Source organism: Falco biarmicus, chromosome 4 (genome assembly GCF_023638135.1).
Source record: "Falco biarmicus isolate bFalBia1 chromosome 4, bFalBia1.pri, whole genome shotgun sequence".
NCBI classification, from domain to species: domain Eukaryota; kingdom Metazoa; phylum Chordata; class Aves; order Falconiformes; family Falconidae; genus Falco; species Falco biarmicus.
The window spans coordinates 44,933,822-44,956,765 of record NC_079291.1 but is presented as its reverse complement, the minus strand read 5'-3'; the positions used below and the strand labels follow the sequence as shown (position 1 = coordinate 44,956,765).

General features: G+C 38.2%; 1 protein-coding gene across 3 annotated transcripts in view; it reads left to right on the top strand.

The window, feature by feature from the left end:
• MPP7 (MAGUK p55 scaffold protein 7) overlaps window positions 1-22,944 on the top strand; it is a 157,636-nt gene that overhangs the window by 82,443 nt on the left and 52,249 nt on the right. For all 3 annotated transcript variants that reach the window (XM_056336003.1, XM_056336001.1, XM_056336002.1), the window contains 2 exons: window positions 4,809-4,886; window positions 9,403-9,483. In XM_056336003.1, the coding sequence (XP_056191978.1) occupies window positions 4,809-4,886; window positions 9,403-9,483 (159 nt within the window). The remainder of the gene's footprint in view (window positions 1-4,808; window positions 4,887-9,402; window positions 9,484-22,944) is intronic.

The window sequence follows — 22,944 nt, the reverse complement described above, 5'->3', positions numbered from 1 at the left end:
CTTATAATGAAAATAGTCCATTTTGGAGCTCTGTTTTAAATTTCTCAGAAACTGTATAGCTGGAGAACTTTCTAAGAGATTGTTGATAAACCCTGGGCTGTTATACCGATACAAGCTACTGTTGCTGAAGCCAGGTATGTAGTTTGTAGGTGTATAGTACTGTTTTGTAGAGCCTTTCAGAAAAGTCCTGTGAACATAACTCTACCAGAACCCACTTAATACTAATAAAATTATTCTTGCATTAAGGGGATTCCTTCCCAGGAGGAGCTGGGGTATTGGAAACTGATGATACTATTCTGTGTGCGTGCTTATCCCCCTCCCCTGTGTTGTTTTCAGCCATATGAGATCAGAACTGTACCTTGAAATTAAGAAATCCAAAAGGAGAAATTAAACTTATTTTGTAGGATTCTTTGCTTAAGATTTTTGGTTTTCTGACTCAGAAAGCTCCCTGTGGGTTTTGAAATAGTCCAGTCTGGGGACACTGCAGAAAACTTATTTCTGCTGTATTTTGCTATAGAAAGCTTAATTCAATCACTCTGTGAAGATCCAGAAACGATTTGCCTTGCCTACAAATGTGCCCAAAAATGTATAAACTTGCAAATTGTATTTTTTCCCTTTGGGGGCATATCTTCACAGTAGATTGTCAGATTTCACAGAACCTTGTAAGTCTTCCCAAAGTACCCTGCAGTGAAAAGAAAAGGTAGTCAAAAAAAAGTAAAATCAAAACCCCAAACCCCAGCAACTTAGTCATCTGTTCAGCAGAACAGCTTTATATGTTTTATTTACAATATATAACTCTTGGTTTAGCATACTCGTTCTCATCTGTGAAGAGATTTTCAGGGTTCAAGCTTTACACTTTAATGTCAGAAAAACTTAAAATAGATGTACTATATTTTCTGGTTTTTAAGTGTGATAGTCATATAGTCTCCATATATTCTATACGTTTCTACTAGAGAGAAGACACTAGTATTAAAATTACTGGACATCCAGTATAGCCACAGAATATAAGATAAATTTGGGTTTTGTATTAAATAGCATTCTTTAGAATTAAGCTCAAACAAGTGGTTGCAAATATGAAATGTTTTATCTTCAGTAGGTAAATGCTTTCTCTTTTATTTTGAATCTACTCTCATACTTCTTTCAAAGTGTTTCAGGATGGTTTTGATTTCTGTTACAGTTTGATTTCCTTGAGTGAGGTTTGTAAAGGGGCAAAGTACTTGCACTGCCTTGTCCCCTTTTGCTCTTCATTTCTGTGTTTGCATAGCTCACATTGTATTCATTTTCATCAGTGTGGTCACTGAATCTAGATATTTACAATTCAAATTCTACTTGTGTAAGAATAGAATTTTAGAAATAAGATGCTAGTTGTGCATATACTAGCATGATTTATAAATTTCAGATTTGGGAAAATAATTAGCTCAAAGACAGCATGTGGAGAAGTTACCAAAACATTTGGCTGTGTGCACAGTAGTTTTTCTAAAGGTGGTTGTCAGAAATGAGTTATTCATCATCCTGAAGTCTGGGAAATTCAAAGGCCACCGGGTGAGTTTGCAAGTGCACTCTGTCATCCTTGAAAGGCAACAGAGGTGACCTAGTCCCCAGTGACTAGGGAAAGGCAAGTGCCGTACCATCTTCATAAAAGGCCAAAAATGCAGTGTGGGGAACTAGAGGCCAGTTAGCCCTAATGTTATCTGTGGGAAACTTACAGACCAAAACATCTTGGAATACATTTTTAGACGCATAGAGAGAAGAAGTTGCCTGAAAATGCATTTTTGCCTCACTGAAATTTTCGCTTTGTCAGTTGAAGTGCACCAAATGTCCTGTCTTACTGCATTCAGGAAGCTATTCTGTATGTGCTGCATAAATTATGAATACATTTGTTATCCAGAAGTTGGAGGTAGGTGGTAACTGTAGGAAAGCAGTAGGAAGTAGCATTTTTATGATTTGCATATTTTGCATTGATTGCAGCTTTGTGCACAGACCAGTGCTTTGTTAATTTTCTTGGGTAAATTCTTCAATTACAGAGATTGAAGACAGATATTGTCATATAAAAATCTGTTTTAAAAATATTCACCTAACAAACAAGGCAAAATGCTATCTAGTAAATAAAATCAGATCTTTTGGGGGAATTAAAAAAGAAAAAAAAAAAAAGACTTGAATTGCATCTTCAGTGGGAGTGTGCTGAGGCTGCAATGTCTGTTACCATAGGGCGTGTAACATTTATCCCAGAGTCCCTAATTGTGCCAGCACAGTAAATTAATAAAACTTCCAGCCTGATGTAGCGAAAGCTAATGTCTAGAACTGTCTAGTAATAGTTAAATTTTCCTGCTTGCTTGCTTATTTTCTGTTGTTTGCTTCCGATTTGGTTAGGCAATTACTCTCTACAACTCCTCCGTTATCAAATGAAAGCTTAATGATTTTCCTTAATTTTTTAACTGGATTCCAATATCCATTGTTAGGAAAATAAAATTTATTTTCAGCCATTTGCTGGTTATGGGCAGAGCCAATAACCTGTTAAAGTTACACAGTACCTACTCTTTAAACCCTATTTTTTGTTGCATGAATTAAGAATTTTATAACATTTTTTCAAAGATTGCTTATGTAAGAATGTCTCAGCTTTTTTTTTCCTTTTTCTCTTTTGATTTCACTGGTAAACACACCTGCGGCTTGTTTAGTGTAAAACCAGCTTGACTGGCAGCAGTGCTTCTATTTTTTCTGAGAAAGTAGAAGGTAGCATGGGCATCAGCATTTAACCTCAGAGCTGACAGAAGCTCAGCCTGGATAAAATCAAGATGTTGGCCAAAGCAATCAAAAAATGATGGATTTGAGCTTTTTGATACAGTATAGCTTTTAGTTATTCAAGTTCACAGTCTAAGCAAATGGGAGCTGCAGCTCCTTGGTTTGTTTAGTTTCTGCATTTTGTGATCTAAAAATACGAGGTTGTCTGATCACTTAAGACTTTTGGTGACATCCAGTATAGTTTAATCTTTGCTGAGTAAACAATGTCTACATGAGCTACATAAAATTCAGACTCATGTTCTGTAGATAGTAGTGCTTTGCATTTAGTTTCCAGATGAGGAACAGATACTTGCTATTCAGAACAAATAATTTTACAACTTAGCAACTGAGCAACTGTGGTGTCTTCATGCTTTACCTTGATGTTTCAGAACTCCGATATCCTTTAAGCAACAACATACAGGAATTATCTTATTAAGATTACAGAAATGATGAAAGAATCGACCAAGACTTACATCTTGCTGTGCCACGTTGCATTAACAGAGTATCGTATGGTCTTCAGAGAACTTATAGACTAAACGAGTAAAAACAGACATGGACTTCAAAAGTTTTATGAAGCACAGCAGAAGACAGGAAAAATGGCAAACACAAGTGTTGTTGACATGGCATTAGCTTGTTATGGGTGTAGTTGTTAGGAGTTTGGTTTAAATTCAAAAGAAAGAGCTGAGAAGGCGGCTGCGGGACTCCTGGGCCATGAGAGGAGCAAGTGCTGCCAGGGTAAAAGTAAGTGGAGAAAAGCAAATGTGGAATAGCGGGGAAGGCTGGAGGGAACAGACAGTGCAAAGCATATATGGTCCAGTCAACTGCAAACATTTTCAGTGTGCAAAGACCACTGGTTTGGTTGCTCTTTGAAGCTGTCCGTGGTGCCTAGTGTCTGTCCCATTCCTCCCCCAGCAATATGCCAGGGAGCAGTAGGGTATGGTTGGGTTTCTTGTACCCCAAGGATGTGAGGGGCTCCTCAGCCAAGTTCTGCACCCTGTGGTGTCTGCCAGACCTTGTCTTCCCCTCCTTGCCAAGCACAGAAGTCCCCAATTTAGCTCCATCTGCAACTCCTCCAACCATCTGGAGTTCACGCCTCCTTCACAGCAGCAGAACTAAAGCAGAAATCTAAGAATGGGGTGTGTTTGTATCCGTTTAGACTACTGTTGTTGTCTTTTTTAAAAATTGTAATTAATATTTGTACATTGTGTATCTTCAGGAAAATAAGGTATATAAAATTGAATGTTTAATATACTACTTTATGCCATTCTGAAATAATTTTTAAGATAGTTGTTAAAGCTTTAAAATATTTTGGCTCTTTAAAGCTTTCACACTGGAAAAAACTAAATTTTGAAATGCTTAACTTGCAGAGGAGGGAAGAGGCTGGATATTTAAATGATAGTGTATCCTTTCTTTCAAAAAAGAAACAAAGTGTGCTGCATTTTTAATGTTGATAACTCCCCATTAAAAAATTTAAATGCTCCTAAATGACTTTAATTTGCTGAAGGACTGCCTTTTTCTTTCAGATATGTTAGAATTCATGTTAGCACTACTTTGCCCTTGTTTCTGAATTATTTTAATGACGGCAGCCGCTCCACCAAGCTGTCTGTCAAGATGTGGGTGGCAGGCTATTATTTCACTTCGTAAATCATAATTTACAGGGTTTTTTATATCTGTCTTGGGGATAAACACTTTACGCTTTGTGTTTTCAGCAGCAATATAAAATGTAATTGATACTTAAAGCAATATGTTAGAAATATGGACAGAGAAAGCCAGGAGTGAAAAATCACAAATGTTTAGTTTTTCTGTGGGTTGGTCTACATACTGAGCATTTTTTCCATCTGATTTCATATTCTTAGCACTTCAACAGAGGATGATGATGAATTACATTTACATGATTGCTGCCTGTAGGTGACTATAAGGATGTTTCTTTAGTTACAGACACTCAACAGATCAGTTAGCTCAACAGGGTCATTTTGTACCATTTCTCATGCTGCTAAATAAACTTACCACTTTGTGCTATTGTCTTCCAGATTCATGAAAAACTGCATTATTATGAGAAACAGAACCCGGTGCCCATACTCCACGGTGCAGCAGCCTTGGCAGATGATGTAAGTGTCCCCTGCTGAGATCACTGGTACCAAGTCTCCCAAAAAACTGTCTGCAAGCAGAACTCCTCATAGTGCAAACATATGAATATAATCCTCTGAGCTGAAATCATAAGAAGCTGCAAATGTTTCCAAAGGTGCTGTCATCACCGGGCTTGTTGCTGATACTACTTTGATTTTTATTCACTTGCCTGTTATAAAAACATTGCATCTAGATAGCCTCTTGTTCTGCTTTAGTAACTACGTAATAGAAATTACAGGTTCGAACTCTACTGGGAGGGGAAAAAGCTGTCAACTATTGGTGTTTTGAGAAAGTCACAGACAAGAGGAATGCTTTGGAAAAATAAAGACAAATGAGATAGCAGCACTGCTGACAGAACATGAAAAATGACAGATAACACTACAGAAATGAAGCATATGAAATGCCTAGGAAGGAGGTTTGTTTAAAAAAAAATATCAAAAACTATTGAACAAAAAGTACACTAGTGATTTATTGATATTGGAGCTTTCCAAATTACCTTCATAACCAAAAAATAAATTGTAAAAGTGGTCGGCATTGATGGAGTAGTTAATTTCCTGTTACTATAATTTTTATTTTAAAGAAAAAAATCCGACCTGCCATTTCTTGCTATTTGGTTAATTCTAGGATTCAGATGAATTGTGCACACACCTGTATAAACTATGACTGAACCTGAGGTAGGCCAGGATAGAGAAATGTTTAATAAACTGTGGTTTAGGTGAAATCCAGAAATCTGTGTTGCAATTGATGATCTCAGGTTGTTTTTTGGAAAAGGCAGTATGTATTGGGATCCGTTTCAAATATGGAATGTTTGAAACTTCACATACTTTATAGATGTTTTAAAATCTTAACTATTTTTTATATAATTAATAGCATTTGATTTTTAAACTTTACAAATGCTTAGATGTTGTGATTTGAAAATGGTAAAATTTTAATGAAAAACTAAATTAAACATATTTGAAGTCTGTTGAAAAAAGGATGTAATGTAATTTAGTCATGTTTCAGTAGGAGAGCTATATCCTGTAACATACCAAATACAATAATGCATTAGCTTTGATATCAGGCATATATTAGTAATATTTTTTTAACCTTCAAGTAGCTTTGAATAATGTTGATAGTAATTTTGAAAATTAGAAAGCTGGTTGAAATTCTCTTCATTAAGTTCTTGGTGACATATTAATAATCCTTGTTAACATTTGTGTTACGGATCTCTGGCTTAAAATTCTTTATAAGAATCGTTTCTTATTTTTGGATACAAAACTTAGTTCTTGATATTTTCAGAAATGCTGAGCAATCTCATTCTGTTTTCAGCCCCATTTAAAACGTATACTTCTGGAAATCCCCAAATTAAAGTACTTTGTCACTCCCCAGTTGAGAGGTTGGGGGTTTTAACCTTATGTGAATTTATTATTATGTATATATGGTAGTATTTTAAAAATGTGTGCATGTTGTGACATGAATATCTCTAGACATCTGCCTACTTTTTAAGCACAGCTTCTTTCTAAAGATCTTTGTGCTGTTCTTCATTTTTGCTTATGTGTAGCTGAACAGCTGGTTTTATGGGCATCGTCCCATAGAATGAGGATGTCCTTTGGCAGCTGACGTCAGGCTAGCACATTGCAGGATTTCGTGTTTTAATAGTTACCAGCAAACTTTGAGGAAGGTAATAGACATGCAGTGGGCTTTGTAACTCCAAAACCCATGAATTTCCAGGATTAAAGTGCTATTCAATTTTTGGCATGTTTGTCTGATTAGCTGTCAGCTTCAGGGATTTAAGAGTATGTAGGTAATATAAAGCACACTTCTATTTCAATTGGCTTTAAATTAATGTTTTTGTCTTCCTAGTGATAGCAACTGTTCTACAGATAAACAAAGAAGGAGAGATCCTTATTAGCGAGTGAATATTTTCTGTTTGATTTAAAATGCAAATCTGAGATGCTGCTAATCTAACTAAAAACTGTTTAAGGAGTGTGGTTTTATTCCTGTGTTATTTTTTTAAAGCAATTTTAGGGGTAACAGTTGTGGTGAGGCTTCTTTTCTAAACACTTCCATATTCCTAGCTGCCATACCTTCTCTTTCCTCACCCCCAGTGACTTTTAGGCTGAATTTCCCATCAGAGATTCTGTTTGCCTCTGATTTTGGAGCAGCAGTGTCTGGCATAGGACTCTTGCTTTCATGCAAGTGATCTAAACATTGCTGGGAGTATAGGTTTATATGGCAGAGAAGGCCTCTAGGTTATTAGGAAGACTGTTCTGGCAAAAGAAGTTTCAGAACTTTCTTCAGAAGCTTTAAACTCACAAGCCCTGGTGCTCCTCATCTCACTAGTGACACTCCACATCTGCCTTTCTCCCTTGCTTTGTCTTCCCCTCTCTATAGTGGCAGCTCTTTGTAAAGAACTTGGTGAAATGTTACACGTCCCTCAACAGAGAATGATTTCTCAGATAGCTTTTCATGCAGTCTTAGGCTTAGGAGGTGATTGGCACAGTATCAGTGTGCCCTAAGTATGAGATGTAACTGCTGCTGGCAGCTGTCACACATCTCGGTGCTTCAAAACCAACAAATAAAAATCCACTCCAAAACTGCTAGAAGCACAACAAGCAGCTCTGGTGGTAACTGCTTATCTGGAAACATAGCTTGGTCTTCCTCCTTCTCTATCACACTTTGTCATCCTCCTCTTCTATCACAGGGCCTGTAAGACTTTTATGGAAATATTTGGAAAACCCTTGTGAATTATGCGAGTGAAAACAAATTTTCAATTGTTTCATCTCTGAGCAAATATTTTCTAAATTATGAGATTAAAAAGTGTGTTAAAGCAGTAACAAAATATTATTTCTGTTTCTCACTGTTTTAAATCACGTACCTGCATTCACATTTGTACCACCAAAGCAAATGCTGATTCTGCTGAAGTTAATAGATGTTCGTGCACAATTCATCTGAGAGAAGAATGCTGAAGTCATTGTCACTGAGTGATTAGTAGTCTTCATCAGTAAAACACGAATGAATAGAATTTTATTCTCTAGCGATGAGCAGTACTAGCTAGAGAATGAAAAGAGAACTGAGGGGAACCTGTGTCATATACCTGCTGTCATGCCTATCAGATTTTCTGTTTTGCAGAACTTTTCCGTAGAACATCCAGACTAGATTACTGTCAGATTACTTCAATATTTGGCTTTATGTGCCTAAAATATTTCATTCTGGTCTTTTCTACAGAGATAATTTTCTAATCTTTTGGTATTAAGGCACAAATATTGTTAAAATTAGCTTTGATATATTTGGTTGATGTTTTTATCTATGAATTATAGCCAAAAGGCTGTGGGACTGTAGGTGATGAATTTTTGTTTCAGTCCTATTATCCTTGTATTAATTCGAAGTCTAAAAAAAAGTATTAAATCCATGTCTGATGCCTATAATTACTTCTAGAATTGTCTATTATGTATAATTATGCAAAATATACTTCTAGTCATGTATCTTTAGAATTTATACAAAATGAAACTACAAATTTAAAATTGGGCTAGACGAATAAAATTACTTGCTGCAAATAACCAATCTTTCTTTTAGACATTTTTATGATACTGATTTAATGCAAAGAAAATAAGTGATTATCTGAAATCACGTTTTGGATTATGAGCCATGTAGCTTCAGAATTTTAAACTAAAGTTCAGTGTTGTGAAATATGTTTTAGCTTTTCCTTGTTCTGGAAAAATAGTTCAAGTTTGAAATCCTGCAGTAAAATATGCCTCTTGAGTCCAAATTAGTTGAGAATGTCATGATAAGAAAAACTCAAGACATGAGCCAAATAGCCATGGGATTAAACATTAGACTGCTGCTCTATTGTTCACCAAACCACAATTTTGTAGTATAACGAAACATAAATTACTGATCTTGTTGTTATGACATAGTTTGTGTGTTTTGGGGACTTGAATTGCTGATGACCTGTTATAAACTATATTATGATTAACCCACTTCACATTTAACAAGCTCTTTCCAGTGTATGTGTAAACATAATAAAAGGTTCAGATTGCTTGCACTGTAGGGGCACTTTGCTTGCTTATCCCAGTCCTAAACAGCACAGCTACTGTGGGTTTTTGGAAGCGGTGTGGATTTCACCACCTCATTCAAAACTGTTTTTTATAGACGGTGTCAAAGTTTGATCCAGTCATTTTTACAAGCAGTCCTTTGTCTGCACGCAAAGGACCATTCACTTAAATGAAGTGCTGGGATTTGCCCCCATCGTTATAAATCAGAATGTGATCTGGCTGCACGCTTGCCAGAAATGATTACTTGTGTTAAACTGAGCCAAAAGGCCTGGCTTAAACCTGGTCCACCGAGGGCCAGAAAAAGAAGCATGGTGATTGATGGTGTTTTTCTTCATGCTGGCTTCTGTTTGAACACGCTGGAAAGTAATAACCTTGAACAAGGTAGATTCTGGGTTGTCACTGATGCACTGGTTAAAACAACGCTTTGCTAATGGTCTTTGTGTTGATTCCATCTCCCACCCAGCTAGCTGAGGAGCTGCAGAGCAAGCCACTGAGCAGTGAGATCAGAGAACTGTTGAAACTCCTCTCAAAACCCAATCTCAAGGTGAGGATGTGTTGCACCTACAAAGTACTTTCTGCGTGGGTGTGTGCATCTGCTTCCTCGGGCTGTGTGTGGGGTTGTCCGCTTTAATGAGTATGTGTACTTTTAAGAAGGGATGCAGTGTTAATCAGAAATAGCTGTTATGAAGAAACACATTTTATGTTGCCCATAAATTGTTATGGTGTTACTGATTTTTATAAAAGGAATTCGGTGGAAAGCCATCACTCGCTCACAACAGATATTCCAAAAAGTACATACTTTGGGGGCTTTTTGGCTTTTTGCTAACTCTCATTACATGTGCTTCATAAATTTATTACAAATGTGCTTTTACTAAGAATTTGTCAGTGGTGCCACTGGTTTGATTGCACCATGTATATAAGTAGCACAACCTGGTACTTGGGACAAAATTCCTGATGGATGTTATTTTTTTTAAAAAAAATATTTTGAAGATTTTCTGCAAAACTCCTGGGGGTTCTCTGTGGTGCTTTTGGGGAACTTGGTAGCTTTTATCGGACAGTAGACTATAGAACCATTGAACCACTCAGGCTGGAAGAAGATTGTTTAGTCCAACACGCTGTTCGAAGCAGGGTCAACACTGAGTTCCGAGCAAGTTGCTCAGGGCTTTCTCCCATCAGACCTTGAAAATGCCCGGGAACAGACATTCCACAAACGCTCTGTGCAGCTTCTTCCAATTCCTAATTATTTTCCTAGTGGAAACTGTTTCCTTATATCCAGTCAGAACCTTCCCTGTTTATCATTGTTAATGCACGCTATCCCATTATTTTTCAACTCTAAAGAGAAGGGAGATGTTAGTGCTCTAGAGCCATGTTGCAATGGTAATTAATGCAGCAGTTGATAAATGTAGAGGAAAACTGAAGAGTGGTCAGGAGCCCTTTTTAAGACAGTTGCTTCTTTACGTTCCCTGTAAAAGAGTGATCTCAAAACATAAGACGCTATGATATCTTCAAAGTGATACAAAATTTTGAAGATCAATTATGCTTCCTTTGTAAAGGATTTTTGCAGTTTGCAAAATAGTTTCCATAGTTTGCAAAGTGACAAGCATTTTTTCTCTGAAATGGTAAGTGATGCCAGTGGTGTATTACAAGAGGAACTGTTGCTGCATCAAATTGCAGAGATCCTAAGCTTCACTGTAGGTACTTCCTTGGTGACTGTCCGTGCATGTTTTGTACTTCTGAAGCTTTAGTGGGTTGAGTATGAAGACAGCTCGTTTGTCACAACTGCATCTCTCCCTCTCCCTTTCTTGCTTTCTCTTTCTCTCCCCCTCTCCTTGCTGTCTTACTCTCCTTCCCTCTCTCCTCCATTCACTCACTCTTGCTGTCTGTTCCTTGGAAGTGGTTAAATGCAATGTGATAATCTTAGCGGGATTTCAGGGAAACAAGTGCCTTCACCTCGGCATGGTTAATATGATTGAACAACTGCAGTAACTTACCAATTGTCTTTTTTTGGCTGCAGGGGGAGATGGCCAGCTGCAGGGTACCAAGCCTGCATGGCCAGACTGCCTAATCCTGCACAAGGCACTCATGTTTCCCTGCCCTGCATGCCTTGCAGGTGTTTGTGTGAGTTGGGGGAAAGGACTGACAGTGTGCATGATATTTTTGCCTATCCATTTTCTTCTCCACCTGCCATCTCATGGCAAATATGCCTGGGAGAGATGGTAAATTATCATGGCTCCCTCCTCCATCATGTTGACCAGGCAAGTGTACTGCATTCAGTCAGAGGCTGTTTACTTGAGATTCCTCTGTTGATTTCCCCTGCTCTGTCTTGGGCAGAAAAGGAAAGGAAGGAAATTGCTGGGACTCAGTATTTCCATTTCTCCCCCAGAGATGCCATCGAGTCTCGTCAGCTGTATCTAAGATTATGCTGTACGTTGCATAAGATTTTCTAGCCCTTCACTATTAGATTGATGGCTGGAGAGGGTTTCTTTGTTTCTTTGTTTCTAGATTCCTGGGGCAAAATGATGTCTAGAACGACTCTTTCCCACACATCTGAAATTGCTTGGGCTAATTGATCCATCTTTTCCAATCATGTTGCATAGGCCTTATCTAAAAACTTGTATGTGGCTTGATTTGGGATTGACTTTAAGGTGGCTTTCCTGACCTGGCTTATAACTGCAGGGTTAGCTGGAGCCAGCAGGAGAGCTTCCACTTCCCTGCAGCTCTGCTTTAATGTTCATGGCACAATGAAGGATGGTTAGGATTAGTTTACTACACTACATCACCGCCTCCCCAAGTTTGGTAGTGTAAAGGGACAGGTTTAGCAAGGTGATTATATCTTCACAGGTTTGGTTAACGTGCCAAAAAATGCTGGGAGAGGTTTCCAGCAACTCTCTGATTAGATGAATATTTCTGTATTTTCATTTTGTGTTACAGAATTGTTTGTTGAATATATTTCTGGGTGTTTGCATCTGATGAGTAAAGCTTTGACAAATCTGGTGTTCATGATTTTCATTCATAGAGATTTGTTTTTAAAGAAGAAATTTTTTCTGAGACAGTTACATTTATGAGACTTGAGATTTTCAAAATGCCCTGAAAGTCATGCCAAGGTTTTGTCAGGTGCATTTTCTTCTGGAAAAAAATAAATTGGACATTTCTGGTCTTTTAAAAACTGGATGCAATATCCAGTGACACTGTTTTTTTTTCCTGCTCTAAAATGTGGCATCCTTTACCATAATTATATGAACTAGCAGTGGTTGGGGTTTATCTTTTCTAATTAAAACAGAGCTTTGGAAGTAGAACAGAGCATGTAGCTCTGGGAAATCAAGTGAATTTGTTCATCTGCGTGTGAGATACAGCATTTGCATTCTAGATTTAAAATATAATTGCCGAGTCCCGTGGATGCAGGCCAGCTGCATCTATTCTAAATTTCCAATGTTGAATAAAGACTTACAGTTTACATTCTGTAATCCTGCTCTACCTTGTTAAAGATACCAACAAGTAGAACAGTATTTCCATACCTTAGAACCCAAATCCAGTTGAATGCAGTATTTGAATTTTAAGCAGACCAGAAATCAGCTCTTTGAAATGCATCTTGTTATCTCTTATTTAGAGAGTGCAAGTACAGCGATGTATATAAGCAATGTATATATCTTCAGGTCTTTTCCATCATAACTGCAAGTATGTGATCAAATGTTTGCAATCAGTTGAGGAAGATAACTGTTAATAAATGCTTACACTTCCAGGGTATGTGTATGCAAGTTTAAAAGGTCTGCTGAGTTGGTTAAGAAACAGCTCATGTTTAGCATGTCAAAGTTAGAATGAGGTAAATAACCAGAACTCGATGTACTGAAACTTATATTTCTGTGCTTGTGTTTCTTAAAGCTGTGAGGTATGTGGGGATTTTGGTTGGTTGGTTTTATTAAGTTGCAATAAAATATATACCTTAAAGATACATTAAAAGTATAAACCACAAAGTTATATAAATTCATAGTCAGGCCAGGTGCCATGGTTTAACCCCAGCTGGCAACTAAGCCCCACGCAGCCGCTCGCTCACTCCCCCCACAGTGGGATGGTGGAGAGGGTTGGAAGAGTGAAACTGAGAAAACCCGTGGGTTGAGATAAAGACAGTTTAATAGGTAAAGCAAAAGCCGTGCATGCAAGCAAAGCCAAACAAGGAATTCATTCAGTACTTCCCATGGGCAGGCAGGTGTTCAGCCATCTCCAGGAAAGCCGGGCTCTGTCACACATAACCGTTACTTGGGAAGACAAATACCATCACTCCAAATGCCCCCCGCTTCCTTCTTCCCCCAGTTTATACACTCAGCATGACGTCATATGGTATGGAATATCCCTTTGGCTATTTTGGGTCAGCTGCCCTGGCTGTGTCCCCTCCCAGTTTCCTGTGCCCCTCCAGCCCTCTTACTGGCAGGGCCCAAGGAACTGAGAAGTCCTTGACTTTGTACAGACATTACCAGCAAGAACCAAAATCATCAGTGTGCTATCAACATTGTTCTTACACCAAATCTAAAACACAGCACTGCACAAGCTACTAAAAAGCAAATTAACTCTACCCCAGCTGAAACCAGGGCACCAGGGCATCCTGTGGGCAGTGCTGCGTGGCGCTGGTCTGAATGGTGTTTGGAGCAAGCAAGGGTGTGCTTGGGTGATTTGAAGTGCTGGCAGATCGGGCTTGGATCTGCCTGCTCTAGCTCTCTGTAAATATAATTTAGATTTCTGAATGGGAAATTTCTGTCTTCCACTGCTGTCTCTGTTTGCTGGGTATTGTAGCAGCAGCGCTCACCGACCTTTTCTGCCTTGCAATGGGACAGGCTGTGGAAAGCCTGTGTGCTGGCAGCACCTCCAGGTCTTCCCCGCTTCTGCTCAGGTCTTACAAGGCACACGAGGCTGATGCACCTGTGTAAAGCTTGCTGAGCACAGACCTCACCTACTGGCCTTTCTTCTGATGGATGTTTTGAATTTTTTTTTAATAATTTCCATTTTTTTCCAACATAGGACCTGGTACTTTAATTGCATATTAGATAATCTGTGTAGTGCTACCTCCGATTCCATTATGAGTGTTAGGTAGTGTGGTGTGTCTGCTTATAACCTGACATGAATGAGGAATGGAGGGAGGATTGTGTTGCTGTCTGTAAGGTTTTATTCTGTATAATTCGGGCCAATGGGCTGTATTTGAAGGTGGTAATTCCTCACCTGCGTGCGAGTGGGTACTGCACCCACTCCTGGTTTTTTTCTCAGTTTCTGGAGTAACTTTTTAAGGCTTATAATTCATGAGGTGAAACCATGAATTAGATTATTTTTAGCCCTATTTCAAGCTTACTTTATGAAGGAAGCATTTAGAAGATGGTTTGTGTTTTCAAGATTTGGGTTTTATATTCCAATTTTGTCAATGGACTTACATTGAAGTTATATGATTTTATATGTTTGAATGAAACTTAATGAGGAACTTACATAATAAGCATTGGTGTTCCCCAGGGCTCAGTACTGGGGCCAGTTCTGTTTAATATCTTTATCAATGATCTGGACGAGGGGATTCAATGCACCCTCAGTAAGTTTAGAGATTACACCAAGTTAGGGGGAGTGTTGATCTGCTGGGGGGCAGGAGGCTCTGCAGAGGGGTCTGGGCAGGCCGGACCGATGGGCTGAGGCCGGTTGTATGAGGTTCAACACGGCTCAGTGCCGGGTCCTGCACTTGGGACACAACAACCCCCGGCAGGGCTACAGGCTGGGGCAGAGCGGCTGGAAAGCTGCCGGGCAGAAAAGGCCCTGGGGGTGCTGGCTGATGGCCGGCTGAACACGAGCCAACAGTGTGCCCAGGTGGCCAAGGCGGCCAAGAGCATCCTGGCTTGTATGTGAAACAGCGTGGCCAGCAGGACAAGGGCAGTGATCGTCTCCCTGCACTGGGCACTGGTGAGGCCGCACTCCATACTGTGTTCAGTTCTGGGCCCCTCACTGCAGGAGGGACGCAGAGGGGCTGGAGCGTGTCCAGAGACGGGCAGCGGAGCTGGTGAAGGGTCTGGGGCACAAGTCTGATGAGGAGCAGCTGAGGGAACTGGCATGGTTTAGTCTGGAGAAGAGGATACTCAAGGGGGACCTTATTGCTCTCCACAGCTCCCTGACAGGAGGCTGTAGGCAGGTGGGGTCGGTCTCTTCTCCCACGTAACAAGCGACAGGACAAGTGGAAATGGCCTCAAGTTGCACCAGGGGAGGTTTAGATTGGATAATAGGAAGAATGTCTTCACTGCAAGGATGTTAAAGCGTTGGAACAGGCTGCCCAGGGAGGTAGTGGAATCGCCATCCCTGGAGTTGTTTAAAAAACATGTAGACGTGGTGCTTAGGGACATGGTTTAGTGATGGACTTGGCAGTTCTGGATTAACACTTGGACTTGATGATCTTCAAGTTCTCTTCCAACTTAAATGATTCTATGAATATACCGTTTTCCATGTGTCAAAGAAAGGAAGAAATGTCCTCTAGCTTCCTTGACTAATGACAAGATTAAGGTTACTTAATGTATATTGTAAATACACAACATGTGAAGCTTGACGTAACACTAAACATCTCTCTTACATGAGGCTTTATTGTTTTTGTTTATAACATGAAGATTAGACTGTATAGTGAGTCTGTACATGAGCAAATGATGCTTCTGATTTAAGAGAAGACACTCCTGTGTGTGCTTTTTTAAAAAAATATGAATAATAGCATAAATAAATAAGTATTCTCAGCTTTAATGGTTTATAATTTGGAGAAATTTAAGGAACTTACGTGACAGCAAACAGTATGTATGCGAAGAGGGGAGTTGTACAAAATTTTCAAAAAAACGGGCAAAAATGTTTTAAATTATGATGCATCAGATAGGCACCAGTGCAATTGAGAGAGATGTCTTTATAGAGTAATTCAGGGGGTTTATGAATCTGGAAGTATTGCTATTGTCTGAGAGCACTACATGTTTCTGTTTTTCTAAAAAAATAGCTATAGTATCTAGAGAGAAAATATTTTTCATTGTCATGCAATTGTATAAATCAGGATATATAATTGGAAGACTAAGATTCAGGTATATAATATATATCTGTTATACACAAATATATATCTATATACACCAAATATATCTAAAAAGGAATTTAATTCTGGATTTCTAATGCATGTCACAATCAAGTTAGCAAAATGGTCTTACCTGTCAAAAGAGATGTAAATGGGAAGAAGGGAAGGGGGCACTAGAGTTATTCTGTCAGTCACAGGGCAGAACCTGAATGCCAGACACTGTAAGGAAAGAGATGTAGTATATATGAAAGAAGATCAAACTAAGAATGAAAGACTTTGAAGCTTACAAATTCTCTTCCACTTTTAAGTAAAAAGCTTTCTTGAATAGTAGCTCTCGGTTCCTGTTATAACAAGCTGGAAAAAGCTTTGTTGTCATATTGAGCATATTTGTTGTCAATTTTTAAAACTGAGACGTGAAAAACTAAACCAATTAACTATAGGAATTTTTAACATTTTAGGCTCTTTTTTTTTGTTGGTGTGGCTGTAAACAAAAAAGACTATAGAAAGAATGGAACATCTTTTATTCCATTGAACAGTGATCTCAGTTACCTAAATTTGAGACAGGCTCAGGATATATTCAGATATTCAGATCTAAATAGCTCTTAACTGTGTTTGCAACAGCAGTTACATTCCTGATCATTCCATATTGAAATGAGCAGTTTACCATTTTAAATTAATCCCTATTTGGGGTCTATTTAGTGTCTTTTAAATTCATACAAAACATGTATTTTGTGGTCACTGGTTTAATGGGCATAACAATTAGTTTATACCACTGTGCTAAAACTACTCTGGAGGATGTTTATCTCTTATGACCCAGAGGAAATTAAGCTTTTTAAATGTCCTAATGCTAATGGTGGTTCTGCCTGTTTTAGTGGAGTTTTTCTTCTGTTTGTGTGTGCTGAAGGGTTTGCCAGCTGCTAGTCTGAAAGGTAAACCAGGTACCTAAACAAGGGTATGAGGCAGGACTGTGAATGACTTCAGCACATCATGATACACAAGAATGTAAAGTATTTGGACCACTTTGGGCACTGTACCTGTAGCTGTAGAGGGAACAAATGGTGGAACATACTTGAAGTATTTTTCTTGGCTTCTCTTTTGTTACCGTAGAATCAACATAATATTGGAAGTAATTTTAAGATAACTTGCAGAGTGAAAGGAAAATCACTTTCATATAACTGGGGATGTTTTCAGATTAATTTATTCATGGGCAACTTCAATGTGCTGTTGAGACAATATATAGATTCTTTAAGTTGTTTTCAGTTTTTTTTAAATTGCTTTCAAATAGCAAAGATACATACCCCAGAAAATTGTAAGTAAGATTTATGATTGCTGTTTTATCTGCTATTCATTTGAGGTGTGCTTGACATCCAGTTTCACAAAGCATAAAAATTTTGCGTTTGTAAACATTATGATCTAATAAGTACCTCAGGCTTTCCTTCAGAATAGAACCAGGAGTTAAACAAAACTAAAACTGCAGATAATGAAGCCAGGGCACTTTGTTTGTGATGGTTTTCCTGCATTTGTTTAGGTTTCTTTAAAAAAATAAATAGTGCTTCTTTTAGCTTGAAGCATACCTTTTTCTGTTGTCCTGTCCTGTCCTGGTTTTCCTGTATTTACTGGGAAGTTTATAAATTCTAGCCTTCATTTGATAAATAACTGCTGATACCATCATATCTGCCATCTGAGGCTTACTAGATTTGCCCAGTGGCCTAATCGAGTGTTCTGATCAAAGTGCTACTTGTTCTGGTAAAAACCCAAACATTTTAAGCCTCTCTCAGCGGAGCCTTGTAAAGCTGCCTTACAGTCACTGGCAAAAATTGACAATATAATTTACTGTGCAGGAAACAGCAGGCATTTTTCTACAAAAACTTCAACGTACAAAGCACTCAAAGAAAATATTGGGCTATCATAATATAAAACAAAATCTGTTATTGCTTTGGAAAGTTCATGAAGCATTTCTTGTAACATGTAATTAAAAAATCTTAATCTAAACTTTGCCTTCTTTCCAACATTTTCTTTGTAACTAGACTTGCTGAGGATTTTCCATCAGGGCCTTTTCATTGAAATATGCAGTTTCTGCAAAGTCAACATTTTCCACTGGAAATTGTTGGGATTTGCCTATAACTTGTTCAGGCTTTTGTATCTGGAGAACCCAAATACAAATTTTAGGTTAGATAACATCTGAACTACATTTGAGCTGTTAGTATATCCCAGGCACTCGGAGGACTTTTTGGCCCTGTCCCTTGAGAGGCCTGTCTTCCCAAATGCTCTGGGAGACCATTCTCCTTCTCTTTATGATATATTCATGCTTGCACATGATAGCACAAACTACAATATCTGTTCAAGAAGCATAATTTCCCATGATTTATAACTATTTACTCATCAGTGGTCTTTGAGGTTTGCTGGTAGAACTAGTTACAGGAGTTGTGTTCTTATATTAAGAGATTTTACTATACAAATTAGTTTAACTTAATTGATATGGTGAGCTGGAGTACATAGTACTTCATATATCAACTGAAAAGTTACCTACATAATCTTCATTTGCAAATTCATATGCCATTAATTTGTAAATCTGCAAAAGCCTGCTTGATTTTGGATGGTATGCTGTAAAATATCAGCAGTGAGAGAGAAATATTTATTTCCCTCTGAGTAATGTATGCAGATCACTGCAACAATAAGCAAAGACCACAGCACTGATGGTTTGATAACGTTGGTTGGATTAGTTGATGGGAACATAGGTGTTCTGGCCATACCAGCCATGAAGCTAGGGGAGAGGAGACAGTGCTGGGGAGACTTTTGTTGGCAACTGAATGAGATCCTTCTGCCCAGTGTTTCCTGCCTTGAAAGTACTTGCCACTGGGATGCCGTCCATCACACATTTTGGCAACCTTGTTTTAAGAATAAAATCTATCTTTGCTCTCTCTTTTTAGCTTTAGACCTTTACTTCCTATTTTCATGTCTGCTTGCACCCATAATTCAAAGGAGGTTTTTAAAGAAAAGGTGGGGAGTCCTGGGAGAATATGTTCTGTCTTTATTTTTGGAATTTTCGTGTTACTGGAATGGAGTAAGCAAAACAAAAATGTAACACAAAATAGTCCTTTTAAAAACAGCAATAAAAGCCTTGATTTTTTTTTTTTTTCCACATCTCACAGGCAGAGAACATCAGAAAGCAGTTGTGGCACACTTTTAGTGTGGTAGGAGCTGGCAGAGCATAGAGATAACAACACACAGCATACCCATAAGCATAGGTATAAAATGATGTAAAGGAGCTGAAAGAATACTGCATGAATATATTTAGGTAATAACCATCAGGTTACCCTGGAAATGGTCTCAGGTCCATCCCATGTGATAACTCAGCTGATGTCCAATGGACAGCTTCTCTGTCAATCTTGGATGTATGGATATGAGGTTACTCACTAGTAGCCAACATACAAAAAACAAAGTGAGAGATGTAATAAACAAAAGTGAAGCTAGGCAGGTTGGCAGCAGAAAATAAAAGATTTGAAAGTAAATCAAAGAAGTTCTTTGGTTGTATGTACAGACTTTCCCACATGAAGGAGCCAACTCTAACCCAGGTAAGAATGTTGAGTTGCATAGACATAACTACAGCATTCTCATACAGTGTGTTAAGAGTTGGCAACATTACTAAAACTGGTAATTTAGGAGGAGGAAAAAATCACTATGGATAAATCACATCCTATTCAAGTAGCAAATCTAGTCAGCTAGTGAAAATGGAGAAACTGCACAATCATACAAAGCAAACAATCCCTTTTTTAGTTGTCAACTTTTTATACTGTTTTTTTCCTTCAGTGGTGCTTTCCTTTGCATTTGCTGGACCATGTTCTATTTGAAGTGTCCATTTACTTACTCAACAGTCTGCTCTTTTCTAGTTTGTTGATGAATCTTCAGTAGTGGTCCAGTATGGTCTCGAAATCTTTTTTTCCCCCCCTTTCTGCTTATTTCTGGGTTTCTAGTCAGTGGCCCAGTGGCAAGACTCTCTTCCCATGATATCTAACTTGTAGATCTGTAAGTATCTTTATCACAAATATTTTAGAAAATTGTAAGCTTTTTTCTTATACCTGCTATTTTGCTGGCTTTGTAAAAAGAATCTTACTATTAAAGAGGCAGAATTTATTCTGTTGCACTACATCTATTTTAATATTTTATAATTCTTTCATTATACCTTTCTAAAGTACTTATAGACAATTTACTTATGTATAATGATGAAGGTAATACTCATTGCAGCTTTTTAGTTCTGCAGAATGATACCTGAATTTAGTGCAATTGATATGGAGAAATACTACTTCTAGTGTTCAGTATGGGAAAAGTCCAAAGCAGGCAAAAGTAATTACCTGAAAAACCAAACCGGTTCAATATTTTTAATTAGACATCCATGTAGTATGAATACTCTGTAGCTAAATTTAAAGACCTCCTTATCATAAACAAATCTATTATATTCTGGAGAACTTAAGTATATCCAGGTTCTTTCAACCTCAAGGAACACTAGATGTTTTACTTTTTAAGACTTTAGATGTCATGCTGTTGTCAAATAAAGGCTGGGTCATTTCTAAAAGGCACTTTCTCAGAAAAGGCAACTGCAACCTCAACTTTTGCTTTTCTTTATTATATTTTCATGTGATCTGGGGGGGGGGAGGTGTCTGCAGGTGGTTTTCAACCAAGAAGATATGCATGCTACTGCTGTAGACAATAACGTCAGGATTCCTTCAAAAAAGGAATTGATCAAGGATTGCCAGGATATTGGAAGAGTGCTCCTGTCTTGGCGTTTTCCACTCTGAAAACCATCTATCTGTGGTCTTGGAAGTTACTTAAATAGGGCTTAAGGCTTCAAGAACACTTTAGCTACATGATTCACATTGTGAATTTAAAACAGACTTTGTTCAGATTCTTCACTATTGATTTAAAATTTGAGCTTATTCTGCCATTATCCACAACTGAGGAAAAACACAGGGCTGTCATCTGGAAGAATATTAACACTTTTACCAGATGACACGGACGGGCTGCATGTTTCTGTGAACACTGAGAACAGTTCAACTTTGGAAGCGTCTCCAGGGGCTGAGAACAATGAGTCAGAGGAAGCAGGAGTCTGAAGATGCAGAAAGTTCACTTTTCTGTTGGCTATTGCCGTCTGGCTACCAGCTGCAGGTAAACCCATCAGTTCAGATTGGTGAATCTGAAATCAAGAAACTGCATTTTCAGGCAAGGAAATTACCCTTTTGTGAAGGGAAGTTCATATAGTCATGAATAAAGTCCACCATAGTAAAGAGAAAGAAGTAATATATACTGAATATTGATCAGACTGAGTTGTTGCTATGCCAAGAACATTATTATATGGTAACATTAAGAACACAAAACCACACATGTACAGTATGTGTTTCAAATAACTGCATCAGAGTAAGATTGGAAGAGAAAGGGATTTAATTGCCAGCTGGACAAGCGCAAGCTAGAGGGCAACTCTGTTTAAAGTACAGATGAGACAGTTGCAAGTATGGAATGTTTTTTCTCTTTTGTACATATTTAACTGCTGTCTTCTCACACACTATATAATTTCTGAGGATTTTGTAGAGAATATCTAGGGAAAATGTAATATTAAGCCTGATTCCGCCCCCCCATGAATTAGTACACCTATGGGTTTTCTGTTTACAAACAGAAAATTATGCTTAAAGTACCTTATTTTATTTTTCTTACCATCACTGTTAAATGTTTCTTTGTCAATGTCAGTTGAATGGTGTAAATGATCTTCAGTAGCAGAAATAAAACGTTCATTTCTTTGGAAGTTAACTGATGTTTTTAATGTTATATGCTGTATCTATTTTAACTTAAGAATTTTGTTTAGAACAGAAAATCTCAGATTTCTGTAGGAAAGTGATTAAGTTATTGCATCATCAGAAGGAACAATACTACTTTTCTGTCCGATAAGTGGTTACTGTAGCTTGTGTACTCACTCACTTGTTCTACTGCAAAAAAGACAAGTAGTTTGCTGTTGTCCCAGCCACTTCAGCAGCACTACCAAGTTTCTCCTGCCTATAGTTTTATTGCTTGCTTCTGCTTCTAGATTATGCTTAATGCTTTAGCTAAGCAGAATTCAGCTAATGTGAGTTGAGGTACTTGTTCTCACCTGCCCTCTTGTTATCTTTTTAACCCTTATCTTGCCTCATGATTAGGGTTGTACATACTCCCTGAGCAGACAGTGGTGGTGGTTAAGACATTGCCATGTGCTGCCCTTTTCTGATGGCTGTTTTACCATCCATTTGCTGGAGAGTGGAATTAGTGGGATGGAATTCATTGGTACCTCAATGTAAAAATTAGTTCATGTATTCAAGATAGCAGGTTTGAAGGCGTAATTCTCCTGTAGAATAAGAAAGGTTGTTCCTGCCCCTCCTCACCTAAATTATCCTGCTTTTTCCAGCTTAATTTTGTGCTGCTTACCAATTGTTTTTTAAAAGCATAGCTTGATTCTGAACCTTGTATTTTTATCCCTTTCTTCAAACTGTTCTCAAGTTAGATTGTTTTTCTGTGCCTAGAGCCTGTATACCATCACCATTATGCAACTTTCTGCTGGTTTTATTCTCCTGCTGTCTAAATTCTTGCCCATGTGTGGCTGCTATGACTCCTATGCTTTTCCTTCTGTTCTGATGCTCTTGACAGCTTTCCTTCAGTGGGTTCAGTCTCCTCCCAGCTCTTTCAGCTTTCTTTCGCTGGATGACTTCACTCGCTTGTTTTTAACTTTATGCAAGTTACTCATAAATCAGTCTTTCCAGTCTTGAATAACTTTCTCCACAAACATTTAAATCTTGTCCCTTTGTATTTCTTCTGTAACCTTATCACAAAGGAAAACATAATACGGCAGGAGGTCTTGAGGGGATGAGCTCTGCCAGGTGATTTCCGGGACACGTTGCTGTGGTTGCCGATGAAGTTACTTTGCTCCTCCAG